General features: G+C 52.4%; 1 protein-coding gene and 1 pseudogene across 1 annotated transcript; both read left to right on the forward strand.

Moving 5' to 3' along the window:
• The first annotated feature begins 1,976 nt into the window (after nucleotides 1-1,976).
• Nucleotides 1,977-3,518, forward strand: LOC101780203. The gene is made up of 2 exons (XM_004974677.2): nucleotides 1,977-2,991; nucleotides 3,085-3,518. The coding sequence occupies exons 1-2, from the start codon at nucleotides 2,002-2,004 to the stop codon at nucleotides 3,487-3,489; spliced, it is 1,395 nt and encodes a 464-aa protein (XP_004974734.1). The 5' UTR covers nucleotides 1,977-2,001; the 3' UTR covers nucleotides 3,490-3,518.
• A 9,537-nt stretch (nucleotides 3,519-13,055) lies between these two features.
• Nucleotides 13,056-13,457, forward strand: LOC101780597 (annotated as a pseudogene).
• The last annotated feature ends 1,166 nt before the right edge of the window (nucleotides 13,458-14,623 follow it).

A 14,623-nucleotide genomic window follows, 5' to 3' on the forward strand; every position in this document is an offset into this window, starting at 1 on the left:
GATGCAACGATTTCCCAGACAAACCGATCTTAAATTTATGTGCTATATCCCAATAAACATCAGTTTAGCGCTCTAGATTCGTCGAACCAAATGGTCTTGTAAATAGTCTACTTTTACTACTCCCTAATTAGTATCTAAACATTCGATGTGACGGGTGCTAAAGTTTAGCAAGTGGAAGAAAACAGGCCCTTATTATGACACTTCCGGTTGACTGCATCGCTGAATTTTCAGAGTTAAGATGATGTCATATTAGGATAAAAAAAACAAACTTAAGTAAGTTTTCTCCAATAATTGATTTTAACTATATGTATTTCTAGTAAAAAAATGTACCAACAGATTCATGACTTCCACACCTTTTAATACAATATCGATTTCATAACAATTGATATGATATATTATTGCCATAGAAATTGATGGTTAAAGTACTACCTCCGTTCATTTATATATGACGCCGGCTTGCTCAAAATTAAGCTGATCAATGTCATATATAAATGAAAAGAGGGAGTATATTTTTACTTTTTTTTAGCATATCCATAGTTCGTGTCTTAAACTTTATAGCAAAAGTTAAGGTTTCAAACTCATTGTAGAACGAGTTTGAAGCTCAAATTTACGGCAAAGTGCATATGTTGATGAACGACTATGGTTGTGCCATCTTTTAGAAAAAAATTGAAACTGTAAAGTAAGTTTTTGGATAAACTTTCACCATTTTCAGTCAGTACCCCATTTTCACCAGAGATGCACCAGAGTTCCTACTATATCAATACCGGCCAACAGTTCAGCAGGATGAGCGAGGCGCTGGCCAGGGTTCAGCAGCTTGATCGTCCCACCAAAAATTCAGAGCCAAGCCTTCCATTAACTACTCTCAGTAAAATCATTTGCGTGTGATGGCTGACTATCTTTAGAAGTATCAGCATACATGACATAGTCCGTTGACTTGGTCGCATAACTTGATATCCCATATTCGGCTCGGATGAGTTTTCTATTTTTTGCAGTGTTTTAAATAGGGTTTGGAGGTGGAACTCTAAAACAGCCAAAAGCAGAACTAATTCGAGCTATAGCGGTTAAATTGTACATGAATTCAAATAGCAGTAACATGCCTCAAATAGGTATAGCGGAAGTTATAGATTTTTTGTTAAGAAAAATCCAAACCAAAGCGCCTCCTTTAGCTCCTAGCATGCAAAAGGCAAATAGGAGTACAAACTACTTTACACAGCATTGAGCTGAGAGTCGATCGGATGCAAACTATATTTTTATTGGGTCGCCTTAAATCTCATTCAGTTTAACTAAGCATGCTTTAAGCTTTAAATGAAAGAGAGAAACGGCATGCGACTGACGAGGTAGTGAGTCTGAAGTACTAGTACCTGAATTTCGTCGATCGCATGGAACTGTACCTGCATGAAGCTAGCCTGGGTAATCGTGATTAATTCTCGAGGAGGAGCTGGGTTAACCACTTGTCCTCCAAGGGAAATTATCGATTTTGACGTCGGCAGGACATAACTAATTAAGCTGTCTTTGAGTTTGAAATGTGTGCTTAATTGACGAGCCTTTGTTAGCAGGAATGTGTGCATCCATTCCTCATCCTTTATACTACTCCGTAGCTTTTCTCAGTTTCTACTCCACACCACGGATGACCCGCTCTAGTTTTTCTTTTGCGTAATTCACACTCCCCTTGGCGCACTTAGTTTTAATTTTAAGTATCGTCTGCATTTCATACAGTGATTGAACAAATTCAAGGGCCAAAAGTTGTCACCATTTTTTGCGGCTGGAGTCACCATGGATAAATGATAGCGTCAGTATACCGAAAAGAAGCCTCATATTTCCATGTGGTTTCGCACTCTTTTCCCGCAAAACAAAATAAAAAATGTGTCCATGTGGCTTATCAAGATAGCTACAGCTGATAGGTCAACGTCCAATTTCCTCAATTCCTCTTCATATCCATGCATGCACGACAGCATGAGACCGAGCATCACGGCCAGCAGGCGAAGAGCTCGGCAAGTCGCCATGGCCAAGAAGAAAAGCACTACTAGTAACCTGCTACACTGTCGCCTCAAGACCGCGGTCTGCCTCCTCGCTCCCCTCCTCCTGCTCGCCGTCTTCGTCTGCCTCCAGCTCCAAACCCTCGGTCTCTTCCCCACCGTCGCCCGGTGCGCCGGCCAGACCGCCGCCGTCGACGACCTCGTCCGCCGCCTCCGTTCGTTCGCCACCTTCCACCCGCTCAAGGACCCTCGGGAGCCCGCGGCGGGGAGCTGGTTCGTCAGCGTCCTCAACGACACCTCGGAGCCGGACGGCGAGGCGAAGCACCTGGTCCTCCCTTCCGAGGCGTCCTCCGGCCGCCTCCTCTGCGTGCACGCGCCACCGGGCGTCGACGCCACCTACGCGCTCGCGTGGCGCGACGCGCTGCCCCTCGGCGTGGCGCTCCGGCCCGGGCTGGCGTTCGTGTCCGAGTCGCCCTACGACTACAACAACCTCTGGCACGGCCTCACGGCGCTGGCGCCGTTCGCGTCATGGCACGCGCGGAGCGGGTGCAGGGCGGTGCCGGCGAGGTGGGCGCTGTTCCAGCGCGGCGGGGCGAGGATGGGGATGAGCGGCTGGCTGACGTCGCTGGCCGAGGCGACCATGGGCGTCGAGATGGCCGTCGAGACGTTCCGGCCGCCGCTCGCCACCGGCCCGGTGTGCTTCGAGGAGGCCGTGGTGTTCCGGAGGCAGATGGACGGGCTGAGCAGGGAGCGCCTGCGCGGGGCGTTCGACTTCATGCGGTGCAAGGCCAGGGCGCACTGCGGCGTCGTGGGCGTGCCGGCAGGAGCCGGGAACGGCAGCCGCGGTGGCGCCGCCGCCACGGAGGCCCTGCGCGTCACGCTCCTGTTCCGGAGGGGCGCGCGGGCGTTTAAGGACGAGCCGGCCGTCGCGCGCGTGTTCGAGAAGGAGTGCGCGCGCGTGGCCGGGTGCGTCGTCACCGCCACGCACACGGACAACCTGACGTTCTGTGACCAGGTGAGGTTGCTGAGCAACAGCGTGCATGGCATGCATGGAAGGTTCCAGGAAATACGAAAACGACCGATCTGAATCAAAATGTTTTCTTTGCAGGTGAGGCTGATGAGCGCGACGGACGTGCTGATCACGCCGCACGGGGCGCAGGTGACGAACCTGCTGTTCATGGACCAGAACAGCAGCATCATGGAGTTCTACCCGCTGGGGTGGAGACAGAGAGCCGGCGGCGGGCAGTTCGTGTACCGGTGGATGGCGTCCCGGGCGGGGATGCGGCACGAGGGCTCGTGGTGGGATCCCAACGGCGAGCCGTGCCCCGACTCAACGGACATCCTCAGCTGCTACAAGAGCCGGCAGATCGGGCACGACGAGGCCTACTTCGCGCAGTGGGCGGCCAAAGTCTTCGCCGCAGCCAAGGAGCGCAAGACGATAGGCGGTGCCGTCAGGGCGCTGCTGGAACCGGAAGAGCGGCGGCGAGAAGCAGCGGCCTGCAACTGCACCTAGCTGGCCTGCCGTGGTGTGCTCAACCTACTGTTAAGGTCATGTTTGGTTTGAGAAACCTTCTCGTTTCAGATGAGATGGTCTGCTATGAATCCATCCTATAAATTTTGGTGATATGACTCCATGCTTCATGTTTATACTAATTATTACCTTATGAAGAATAAGGTGGTGATGGATCAATCCATCTTACTACACTAAGGCCCTGTTTGTTTCCACCCTCCTGAAATTTTAGCTCCTAAAAATGACTAAAAAGTGACTAAAGAGCCAAACACTATGACTAAAAGTGACTAAATTTTTTTAGGAGGCTTCAATTTCTTTAGGAGCTCCAACCCTCCTAAAACCTCCTAAAGCCCATCCTGGACCCCCACTACCCTCATTTATTGCTCCCCCCTTCTCTCTCACCCTCCCTCCCGCCTAGGCCCCCGTCATTCCGCCCGCCGCCGGCGTCCTCCCCGCCCGGCCCCCGCCGGCGGCGCCCTTCCCGCCGCCCCCGCTCCCTTGCGCCGCCGCACGGGCCAGCCGGGTGCTCCCCCGCCGGATCCGGGGAGGACCGCGAGGGGGGCGGCGGTGCCGGGGAAGAAAAGGAGGGGAGGGGCGTGGCGGTCGGGATTCGAGGGGAGGGGGCGGCGCCAGCGGGAGAAGGGGAGGGGGCGGCGCCGACGGGCGGATCAAGCGCCGGCGGAGGGGCGGTGCGGCGCCGGCGACGGGCGAGCCAAGCACCGGCGGAGGGGCGGTGCGGGGCCGGCGGAGGGGTGGTGTGGGGTCGGCAACGGACGAGCCAAGCGCCGGCGGAGGGGCGGTGCGGCGCCGGAGTACACCGAAGATTGGTGCCAACAGCAGGGGCATGGGGGAGAGCATCTTGGGTATTTTACCACTTCATTAATTGCCTTTAGTCACTTTTAGGAGGTGGAACCAAACAAACTTTTAGGAGGTGCCTAAAAACTGCCTAAAAACTTTTAGGAGCTAAAACTTTAGGAAGGTGGAAACAAACAGGGCCTAACTAAAAAAAGTGAGAAATGAGCAGATAATTAATAGTCCACCACATTCCTCAAACTAAACACCTCCTAAATGTTTTCAGTATTGCATTTAATCATGCTCAATTTGGTAATAAAAACAATTTGAGGTATTTTTGGTGTTTCATTAAAAATATTTTTTGGTCAAAGATTACCTTAAGAAAGCGTCAAAGCAAGTTATTGGAGTACACGTGCAAACTAAACGGAGCTCTGTTTGTTAGGTTTCTCATGGTAAAATGTTTTTCCTCATATGTTGAGTGTATCCAACTCAGCATGAGTGTTTGAGAGGAAAAAAAAATCAGTGAAATCACCATAAGTTGTCTTCAACAATGCTAAAATCAGCTATTTATCGGAATGTTTTCATCAATACTTTGCCCACGTGGTATTGAAAGTTAATGAGGAGAGAAAAACTAGCTCGGTCTTCAAATAATTGCCATTTCAGACAAAGACAGTCACTAGGGCACTATTTTTTACCATGAATAATGGTGTTGAAAATACTCACAATACATCAAATGTGTGATATTTTGATCTTGAGTTTTGCTCCGGTGGTTCCTCTCATGAAAACTGTGCGGATATCAAAGCAGACACATCATTAATTTTAATTAATTTTTACTTGAGCCAAGTTTGGGTCCGGCCCTACCCATGCCCTAATGGAGTCCGGCCCATGCCCAATCTAGGTTGGTTTGGATCATATCGTTCCCATGGATCAGATATTCAGTAGCACTACGTTTCACGTTTACTCCTTTTTCCGTTGTGGAGAATGAACGGACGGCAGCGGTGCGCGTGACACTTGGCGGTGGCTCCCCACACCATCAAGGCGTCACCGTGCCTTACGGTTTAAGCACCGCCCTGATCCTCTGCTTCGCCCACACCTTGGATCGCAATTAGCGTTGTTGCATGCCGCCATTTCCCCCGATCCGTTTTTGTCGGCAGCGCAGGTGCAATTCTGTAAGGCCAAGTCAGCAAATAGACTCTCGCCCTGCGTCGTTCCTCTCGGGTGACACGAGCAGACCACTCTCTCGGGCGACACGGGCGGACCACTCGCTAGCACCGTCCGAGGTCGTCCCATCCTCTTCCGGCCGCACCGCTGCCAGAGCCGGCCATTGGAAGTTCACACGGCGGCAAGGACAGCAGTAGCGAGACGTTCCTCTCTTTCTCTCATACCATTGTCAAAAGTTTCATGAATATAAACAAAGGCATAGTGATCATCAAAACTAAAATGTGTTGACTATAGGCACTCCAAAATGACAATTAGAAACGAAGGGAATAGTTAGTAGATAGTTACTCGGGTCTCTAGATTAACGCGCACATGCAGTTGATAAGGTTTTATGATGTATGAATTGATATTAACTTTAGATTAGTAGATAGTGATTGAAGACGCTCTAATTTTTGGATCAGGAACCAATGCCTTCTATCAACAGCCACGCACCGAACAGACTACAATGCCATCTCCCATTGACTCACCAGGAAGGACATTTGGAAAGTGTCAGTGTTTTGCACCATCGACTAGTGATTAGTGATTGTACGCCGCGCTGTCCTCACTTCCAATAGCTAGCACACAAGAGATAAGAAATTATACTGGTTCCGGAAGATCCCTACGTCCAGTTTTGGCAGGAGTCATATTCCTTGGATCGAGTGCACTGGGCTTACAACGGAGTACTTGCAAGTGAGCGTTTGTGCATGTGTGTAAATGAATGCCAGAGCGAAAATGATGTCCCGGTTCCCTTTATATAGGTCAGGGATCGGGAAACAGTGTTTTGGAGAAAGGAGGGGATCCCACGACCTCAGATGTTGGGGGCCGTGGTGTGGTTGGGGCAGCCCGCCCGTCCTTGGCGTCGTGGGGTCTCTTCGTCATGTCCTCCTCATTTGTTGTAGCCCCATGTGCCCGTACGCTGCTCCTGTGCGGCGTGGGCTGCCCACACGTGGCCTGACCGTTTCCATGATGCGTCTCTGTCCCATCCGCCAACCTGAAGTAGTGAACGAGACGGGGGCTGTTGTAGACGTCCGTATCTGGTGAGTAGGTGGGCCTCAAGTCATCTGCCGGGGGAAGGCATGCCGCTTACTCCGGCTTTTCCCGATCTCTCCAGCGGGCTCAAGGCCACTCAACACCGTGACTCCTGACCCTGGGTCCCACCTCGCCTGCGGGCCCGTACTAAACCCGACGTGGCGGTCTAGCCTTGACCGCGACGGATCGCTGTGGTGGGTAGGGTGATAATGACGTTGGGGCGCGTGAGCATGTACGGGCCACGAGGCCTTGCCTTGCAGGTTGTCCTAGGCGGTTCGAAGGGTGTACCTCACTATTGGACTCCCTGGCTAAAAATCAGCTCCCTTCGCTAGGTCACGTCCCAGCGTGGGGCGGTCATGGGGGCCACACCTCGCATTTAATGCTCTTGGCACGACCCTGGTCGCCCTTAGTCAAGAAGCAGGTGGGGCATGGTGGACCCCTTGCAGGACTTGACAACGATGTCGTCGATGTACACCTCCATGGTGTCGCTAACCAAGTGGTTGAGGCAGCGGTTCATGCACCTTTGGTACATGGAGCTCGCATTCTTGAGTCCGAATGACATCGTGACGTAGCAGAGCGCAGAATGAGATGATGAAGGAGGTCGCGAGCTGGTCGGATTCCTTCAACGCGATCTGATGGTAACCCGAGTAGGCGTCGAGGAAGCACAAGACCTCGCACCCAGTGGTCGAGTCGACCACCTGATCGATGTGAGGCAACAGGTACGGGACCTTCGGGCATGCCTTGTTTAGGCTCGTGTAGTCCACGCACATGCACTAGGAGCTGTTCTTCTTCTTCACTAGCATGAGATTGGTCAGTCTCTTCGGGTGGAAAACCTCCTTGATGAAGCTGGCAGTCAGGAGCCGGGCGATCCCCTCGCAAATGGCCCTCCGCTTCTCGTCATCAAAGTGGTGTATACGTTGCTTGACAGGTCGGGCGTCCGGCCTGATGTCGAGGGCGTGCTCGGCGACCTCCCTCAGGATTCCTAGCATGTCAGAGGGTTTCCATGCAAAAATGTTCCGATTTTCACGTAGGAAGTCGACAAGCTCGCCTTCCTATTTGGCAGACAGTGCGGTGCCGATCCGCACCACCTTGTTAGAGTCCTCGGGGTCGATCTGGACCGCCTTGGTGTCCTCCATGGGCTTGAAGGCCCCCGAGGTTGAGGCTTTGTTGGAGTTCAGGGTGACCTCCTGCGTGATCTGCTAGATCTCAAAGAACTCGAGGGAGAGGATGGTCTACGTTGCCAGCTCGCAGTTCTCCATGTCACAGAGAAGCATGGACTCGTGGTTGGCGCTGACCTTGATAACATCGTGGGGCCTAGGAATCTTGAGCTTGAGGTAGGTGTAGTTTGGGATCGCAATGAATTTCGCGTAGCATGGTCTCCCAAAGATCGCGTGGTGAGACCCCACGAAATCAACCACCTCAAACGTAAGGATCTCCATGCGGAAGTTGGCCCTAGGTACCGAAAGTGGCGGGCAGGTCGATCTGCCCTAGGGGGACCACCTGCTTCCCCGGGATGACCCTGTGGAAAGGCACCCCATTTGATCAGAGCTTCAACCTTGGGATCTTCATGTCATCCAGGGTAGCGATGTACATGATGTTGAGGCTGGAGCCCCCGTCCATGTGGAGCTTGGACAAGTGGGAGTCAGGGACACCACGAGGAGAAGCCTCCTTGGTGCCCCGATGTGGTCGGTGGTGGTCCATCCTGTCGAAGATGATAGCTGTGTCCGACCACTTCAAGTAGGTTAGAACAACGGGGTCAGCGCTTAATACCTACCTGTCGTGTTTTTCCTCTTACGGCTCCCATAGAAGTTCACGCTGCCGAAGATCATGAAGCAATCATGGGGCTTGGGGAAGGTGTCCTCCTCTTTGTTATTGACGTCAGCATCCGGGGGTTGTTTCCCCTTGGTGCCGACCTTAAGGTCACCCCTTAGGTAGCGCTTCATGAAGTCGTAGTCCTTGTAGAGGTGCTTCGCTGGGTAGTCGTGGTTCGGGCACAGTCCCTCGAGCATCTTCTCGAAGTGGTCGGGGGTGGGCTTGCCCCCCTTCTGCTGCTTGCCAGGACGGTCGGCAGCTGCCATGAGGTCGCCGTCATGGCGCTTCTTGTTCTTCTTCTTTTTGTTGTCGCGGCGGGAGGGGCCACCCTATTCTTTGCCCCCGCACATGGTGGCGCCTTCCCCTCTTTCAAAGATTGCGACCACTGCCTCTTCCCCTGAGGCATGGTTGGTGGTGATGTCTAGGAGCTCTTTCATGGAGTGGGGCTTGGCGCACCCGAGCTTGTGGATGAGCATCTTGCAGGTGGTCCCCGAGATGAACACCCCGATCATGTTGGCGTCAACCACGTCGGGTAGCTCATTGCACTGCCGGGAGAAACAGCAGATGTACTCTTGGAGCATTTTCCCTAGATTCTGCTTGCAGCTCTTGAGGTCCCATGAGTTGATGGGTCGGGTGTACGTACCCTAGAAGTTGCCAATGAAGATCCGACGGAGGTCAGACCAGCTGTGGATGCAATCTGGCTAGAGATACTCCATCCATGCCCTGGTTGAATCCTTGAGGAAGATCGCAAGTACTTGATGATGAAGTTGTCATTGTTGGCACCACCAGCCCGACAGGCGAGCCGGTAGTCCACCAGCCAGATACTGGGATTTGTGTCCCCAACATATTTGCTGATGTTGGTCAAGGCGCGAAAGCACTCGGGGAAGCGCGCGGAGTGGATCCTTCTCCCGAAGGCCTTCGGGCCTGGACCGTAAGGGGTCGGGGAGCATGAGTGCTCGTAGTAGCGGTCGCGGTGGTCGTCGCGGTCATGGTGGCGCTACCAGTCGGACTCCACGCGTTCATGGCGTCACGCCTGTATGGTGCGCTGCACATCTTGGGAACCGCCTAGGCGATTGTGTACGGAGGAGGCGGGTCGCCGTGGTGCCATTGCCCCTTCCTCGGGCTGGCCGGCTCCTTGGCGACCCGCTGTGGCAGCGGCCGGCGCACGGGAAGCTTGGGGGCCACCCGCGCTTCATGTCTGGTGGTTGCTGTTGGCCTCCTGCCTCCACTGGAGGGAGCTCTCTGCCTGCTGGACCGCCGCAATCTCGAGCAACCCTTTAAGCTCGAGGTGGATGCGCAACCCCTTGGGGTCCTGCAGCTCGGGGATCGAACGCAGGATCATGGCGGCAGTGGCCATGTTCTGGCTAGCGCGGGCAAAGTGGTGGACGCCATTTTTGTCGAGCATGATCTGTTCATGCACGCGATGGGAACATTCACGGGCCATCCCGCCCGCCTGCTCGCCCCGCTGCTTGCTCAGCTCGTTATTGCGCTCCAGGTGCATGCGCCGGTTATCCAGCTCAGCCGCCTCCGTGGCCAGGCGCTCCGCCTTCTCGTGGAGGTACGCCTCTCACTCCTCTGGCATGCGCTGGTATTGCTGCGGGTGCTGGCTGTCTGGTGGGGTGTGCTCGATGAGCTCTGCCATGAAGCACTCCCTCAACAGGTTGTCGCGATGGACAAGCTCCAGCTCCGACGAGGAGCTGCTCGTGGAGTGGACCTCCAGGAGGTTGTGGAAGGATGCGTGCGCGTACTCCGCCGCTCCCATGAACTCAGGGTTCACGTGAGCCGAGGAGAGCCGGCACTCGAGGTCCAGCTGGAAGAGCTGAGCAGCATTCTGGAGGTCATACACCAGCTGGACCGTAGGGTCCCATAACTCGGTCTCTGGGGGAAGTGGGGCCTCCCCCGAGAGCTGGGTGAAGACGTTGGCCAGCGCGTAGAAGGTGCGTTGGCAGGCCTCGAGCTCGAGGTCCGTCCCAAGTTGCGCGTCGATATGACGCGCCAGGGCATTACTATCAATGGGCAACATAGCAGGACCGCCACTAGGTGGTGACCCCCCTTTCCCTAGCTCAGGCTGGATAGGGAGCCCCTCCTCGAGGAGGTACAGGTGACCGAGCTAGTCGGCGATGAAATCTAGGCTTCCGAAATGGAATGTCTAGGACGGAAAGAAGAAGGGGATGGACCGCAGCTCGCCCCCAGCATCGATGGCAAACTTGAGGCTCCCGAAGAAAATGGTGTCGCCTGGGGCACTGCCGCCGCTGGCGCTGAAACCGAAGGAAGCCATCAAAAGCTAGTGAGGAATACGCGACTACCCCTACCTGGCACGCCAACTGTTGGTGTTTCGTACCGCCGACTAGTGATTGTAAGGTTAGCATAGAAGACATAAGGAATTATATTGGTTCGGGAAGATTCCTACGTCCAGTTTCAGCAGAAGTCGTGTTCCTTGGATCGAGTGCACTGGGCTTACAATGGGGTACTTGCAAGCGAGCATTCGTGCAAAGCGTGGGTGAGTGTGTGTGAATGAATGCCATAGCAAAAATGATGTCCTGATTCCCTTTATATAGGCTAGGGACTAGGACACAGTGTTTTGGAGAAAGGAGGAGGTCCCCCGACCTCAAAGGTCGGGGGTCGTGGCGTGGTCGGGGTGGCCTACTCGTCCTTAGCATCGTGGGGTCTCTTCGTCATGTCCTGCTCATTCGTTGTGGCCCCATGCGCGATGCTCCTATGCGGTGTGGGCTGCCCACGCATGGGCTAACCGTTTCCATGATGCGCCTCCATCCCGTCCGCCAATCCCGCAATAGTGATCGGCACGGGGGTTGTTGCGGACGTCCATATCTGGTGGGTAGGTGGGCCGTAAGTCATCAGCCAGGGTAAGGCATGCCGCTTACTCTGGCATTTTCTGACCTCTCCAGTGAGCTCATGGCCACTCAACGCCGTGACTCCTGACCCTGGGTCCTGCCTCGCCTGCGGGCCCGTACAAGACCTGACGTGGCAGTTGGCCTTGACCGCAATGGGTCGCTGTGGCGAGTAGGGTGATGATGACGTTAGGGCGCGTGAGCAAGTACGGGCCACATGGCCTCACCCTGCAGGTTCTCCTAGGCGGTCCGAAGGGTGTACCCTCACCCTTGGATCCCTGGCTAAAGGTCGGCTCCCTTCACCGGGTCACGTCCTGGTGTGGGGCGGTCAGGGGGCCACGCCTCGCATTTAATGCTCTTGGCACGACCCCAGTCGCCCTTAGTCAAGAAGCTGGCGGGGCATGGTGGACCTCTTGCGGGCCCTTTCCCCGGGCCGGTTGGTGCGGCGGATCATATTCTTAGCCTCCCGACCTGGGGAGATCAGAAGGCGAGCTGCGGTGTTGCATGGGTCGCCTCCGGTACGCTCCTCGTTGTTGGGCCTTTGTCCCTTTTGCATGCAGTTGTCTAAAATCCCTTCCCGGGGGTACCCCTGGTACAGGAACCCATTAGAAAGAGCTAGCCTAATGCTAACGGAATCATGTCACCCGATCATCTCGCCATCTTCACCTACATACGGCTATTAATTGTGATTAGGCCATAATCTAGATGGTGATAAAATTGACACTTTTATTAGTTATCATCGATCGTTTGGAATAAATAAAAAGGAGAGATAATGATGGGAAAGTTGTAATCTGATGAAGCTTTCAGCTGACTTTGGTTGGGTTTACAGAGATCCTCATCTCCTTGGCCATCACCCTCTGTTCATGCACAACCTTTTTATCACCTGTGAGATGCATCGCCTTCAGTCTAGAATCTAGACCTAGTATATAACAAAACCTTAGATGTATTATGCCTGAAAAATATCTTCAATGATAACATGTTTTTAATTGAAACAAAAGCCATATTCACTGTGCAACAAATACAACTTCAGAGATACTTCCTCCAAATGGTAGATATAAGTCTGTTATTAGGATATCGCCACAGTCTCAAGATCAAACTTTGACTAGTATTACCTATAATAACATAAAATACTTAAATGGAAAGGAGTATATATTATGAACATATTTTCATATTGAATCTACTAATGCCAATATTCTATTGTCAATCTATATAAAATTTGGTAAATTCATAGCCAAAGGTGAAAATATCCGACTGAGTACACTCTATATGGACAGTTTCATGGCCACGGTCTCTCAAGGCATGGGAATCACTATCGTAATTAGACTTTGTTGGATCCACTAGCTAAAGTTTAGCTGGTTCAAGATTCCTTGAGCTATTTGAACCAACTGTTAAAAAGACCAAATTGCCCTTCCACATTCCTTGGGAAAAGTTTCTAAAGTGGGAGGGGTGATAGAATAGACAAATACCCCTTCAACTATTATTTAACTAATGGATCCAAACAATCCTAGCTAAACTTTAGCTTGTTAAAAGAAATATCTAAAGTTAGCTAGTTAAATTTTAGTTAGATGGATCTAAACAGGACCTTAGTCCTTAGCGTCGTAGTTATATTATCCACAAGGAATCTTTTTTTGCGAAGGGCGTGAAAGTTATTAGAGCAACTCCAAGAGTCTCTCAAAAAATTCTCCCCCAAAACTATGTATGGGGGGTTTTCCTAAAATTATTATTCCTCAAAATCATATCATCCCACAACAGTCCCCAATACTAACCTCCTCGATATTTCAAAACAGACCACATCAGCATGATGGGCCATCATTTGGGCCAGCCTCCTCCCCCCCCCTCACGCGTTAACTCCCTCATCCTCATGGTTTCCTCCAGTCGCCCTCCAACACGATGAATATCAGCTGGGTCAAGAGCTACTTGCAGGACCAACTGTTGGGGTTCGCGCTCGTGCTGCTCCCGGAGGTCGTCGCCGCCGACGGCAGCACGCTCGCCAGAGAGTTCCCGCTCACCACCAGTGACATCTTCCATCTTCCAGATGCCCTCAGGGTTCCTTTAGCTCGAGCTCTCCGACATCGGGGTCGTGCCCATCTCGTTGACGCCAAAGCTGGCGCTGGCCGACACGGAGGAGGAGTCAGAGAATAACGCCAGCATCGGCGCTGGGAACAGGAAGGAGTACGAGAAGATCGAGTTCCCGGTCTAAATCTCATCGAGGAGTACCAGATCATGGTGTCTGAGTACACCGGGCTGCCATGCGCGGTCGTGGAGGCGCAGAGCTCCGAGAGCCTGCTGTAACATCAAAGTTTGAAAGTTGTATTATTTTTGACTTTACTGATGAAACTGAATAAGGAGCTTTTGGAACATTGACCGGCCTACCTTGGTTCAAGATTTAGAAGATGTTTACATGTGGATGTTGGATAAGATCATGCAAAATGGGATGTATGATCTATGGTTAACAGATTCCAGTAGCTCTTGTACAAGAAAAAATAGGTTTGGATAATTAATTTGGAGCTCAAAGATGGAAGTTTGTACTGCTTCAACGTTGGTTGTTGAACTGATGAAGGGATTCAAAAGGTTCATTATAAGTTCGAGTTTTGTCCAATGTTCAGAGATTTTAAAAGCAACAACAGCCCTATCTATGGTCTGTAACTGATTGTACCAGCTTCAACTTTGGTTAAAGGCTCAAGATCATTTGGTGTTTGGATTGAGGAGAAATCATCAAAGAACAGACCCTACTCGTCGGCTGAGCACAAGAGAAGGCGGCGCCCGAGGCCACCGATGTGGAGGTCAACTCATCCCGCACCGTCCAAGAGAGCCCAGCGGCGAACTCGCCCGGCGCCACGTCGGAGGCCGCGGTGGACAAGCCTGATCAGCGTCAACATCGAGCAGGAGGTGAAGGTCGATGGGAACAGATCATGGACATGTACATGAAGAGCATGTAGCAGTTCACCGACTCACTAGCTAAGATGAAGCTCCCCGCCTTGGATTCGGACAATGGCAACAGCGAGAAGAGCAGCCCCGGCGTCGCCAAGATGAAGCTCCCACGAACTAGCACACGCTAGAAAAATTGTGCAGCAAAGGATGCTCGGGGGGCGATTGGGGAGCAGGCGACTCGCGAAAATATCCGAGGTGACGGGTCTGTATTCATGTCACCCAATCTTTGAGAAAAATTCAAGGAAGTTGTTGGAGTTCCTTTTTTCCCTTTTTCTTCCTAAAGAAGGTATTAGGAGTAAGATATACTTTTGGAGTTGCTCTCACTCAACGCCAAAAGAAGCGATATCGAGTGCCACCCAAAAATTGTCAATTGCACGCAGAAATATCAGTGATGTTTGTCACTTGGTGTTCCACTTGTTACTCGGGACACAGACTGTTTCGGACCATGTTTGCGCATGGTTATTCTGACACCGCATAATTGCCTCTCGCAACTCTTATTGGAATTATTGCTTTTAAGCGAGTGCGAA

The sequence above is a fragment of the Setaria italica genome, chromosome VI, assembly GCF_000263155.2.
Source record: "Setaria italica strain Yugu1 chromosome VI, Setaria_italica_v2.0, whole genome shotgun sequence".
Taxonomy (NCBI): domain Eukaryota; kingdom Viridiplantae; phylum Streptophyta; class Magnoliopsida; order Poales; family Poaceae; genus Setaria; species Setaria italica.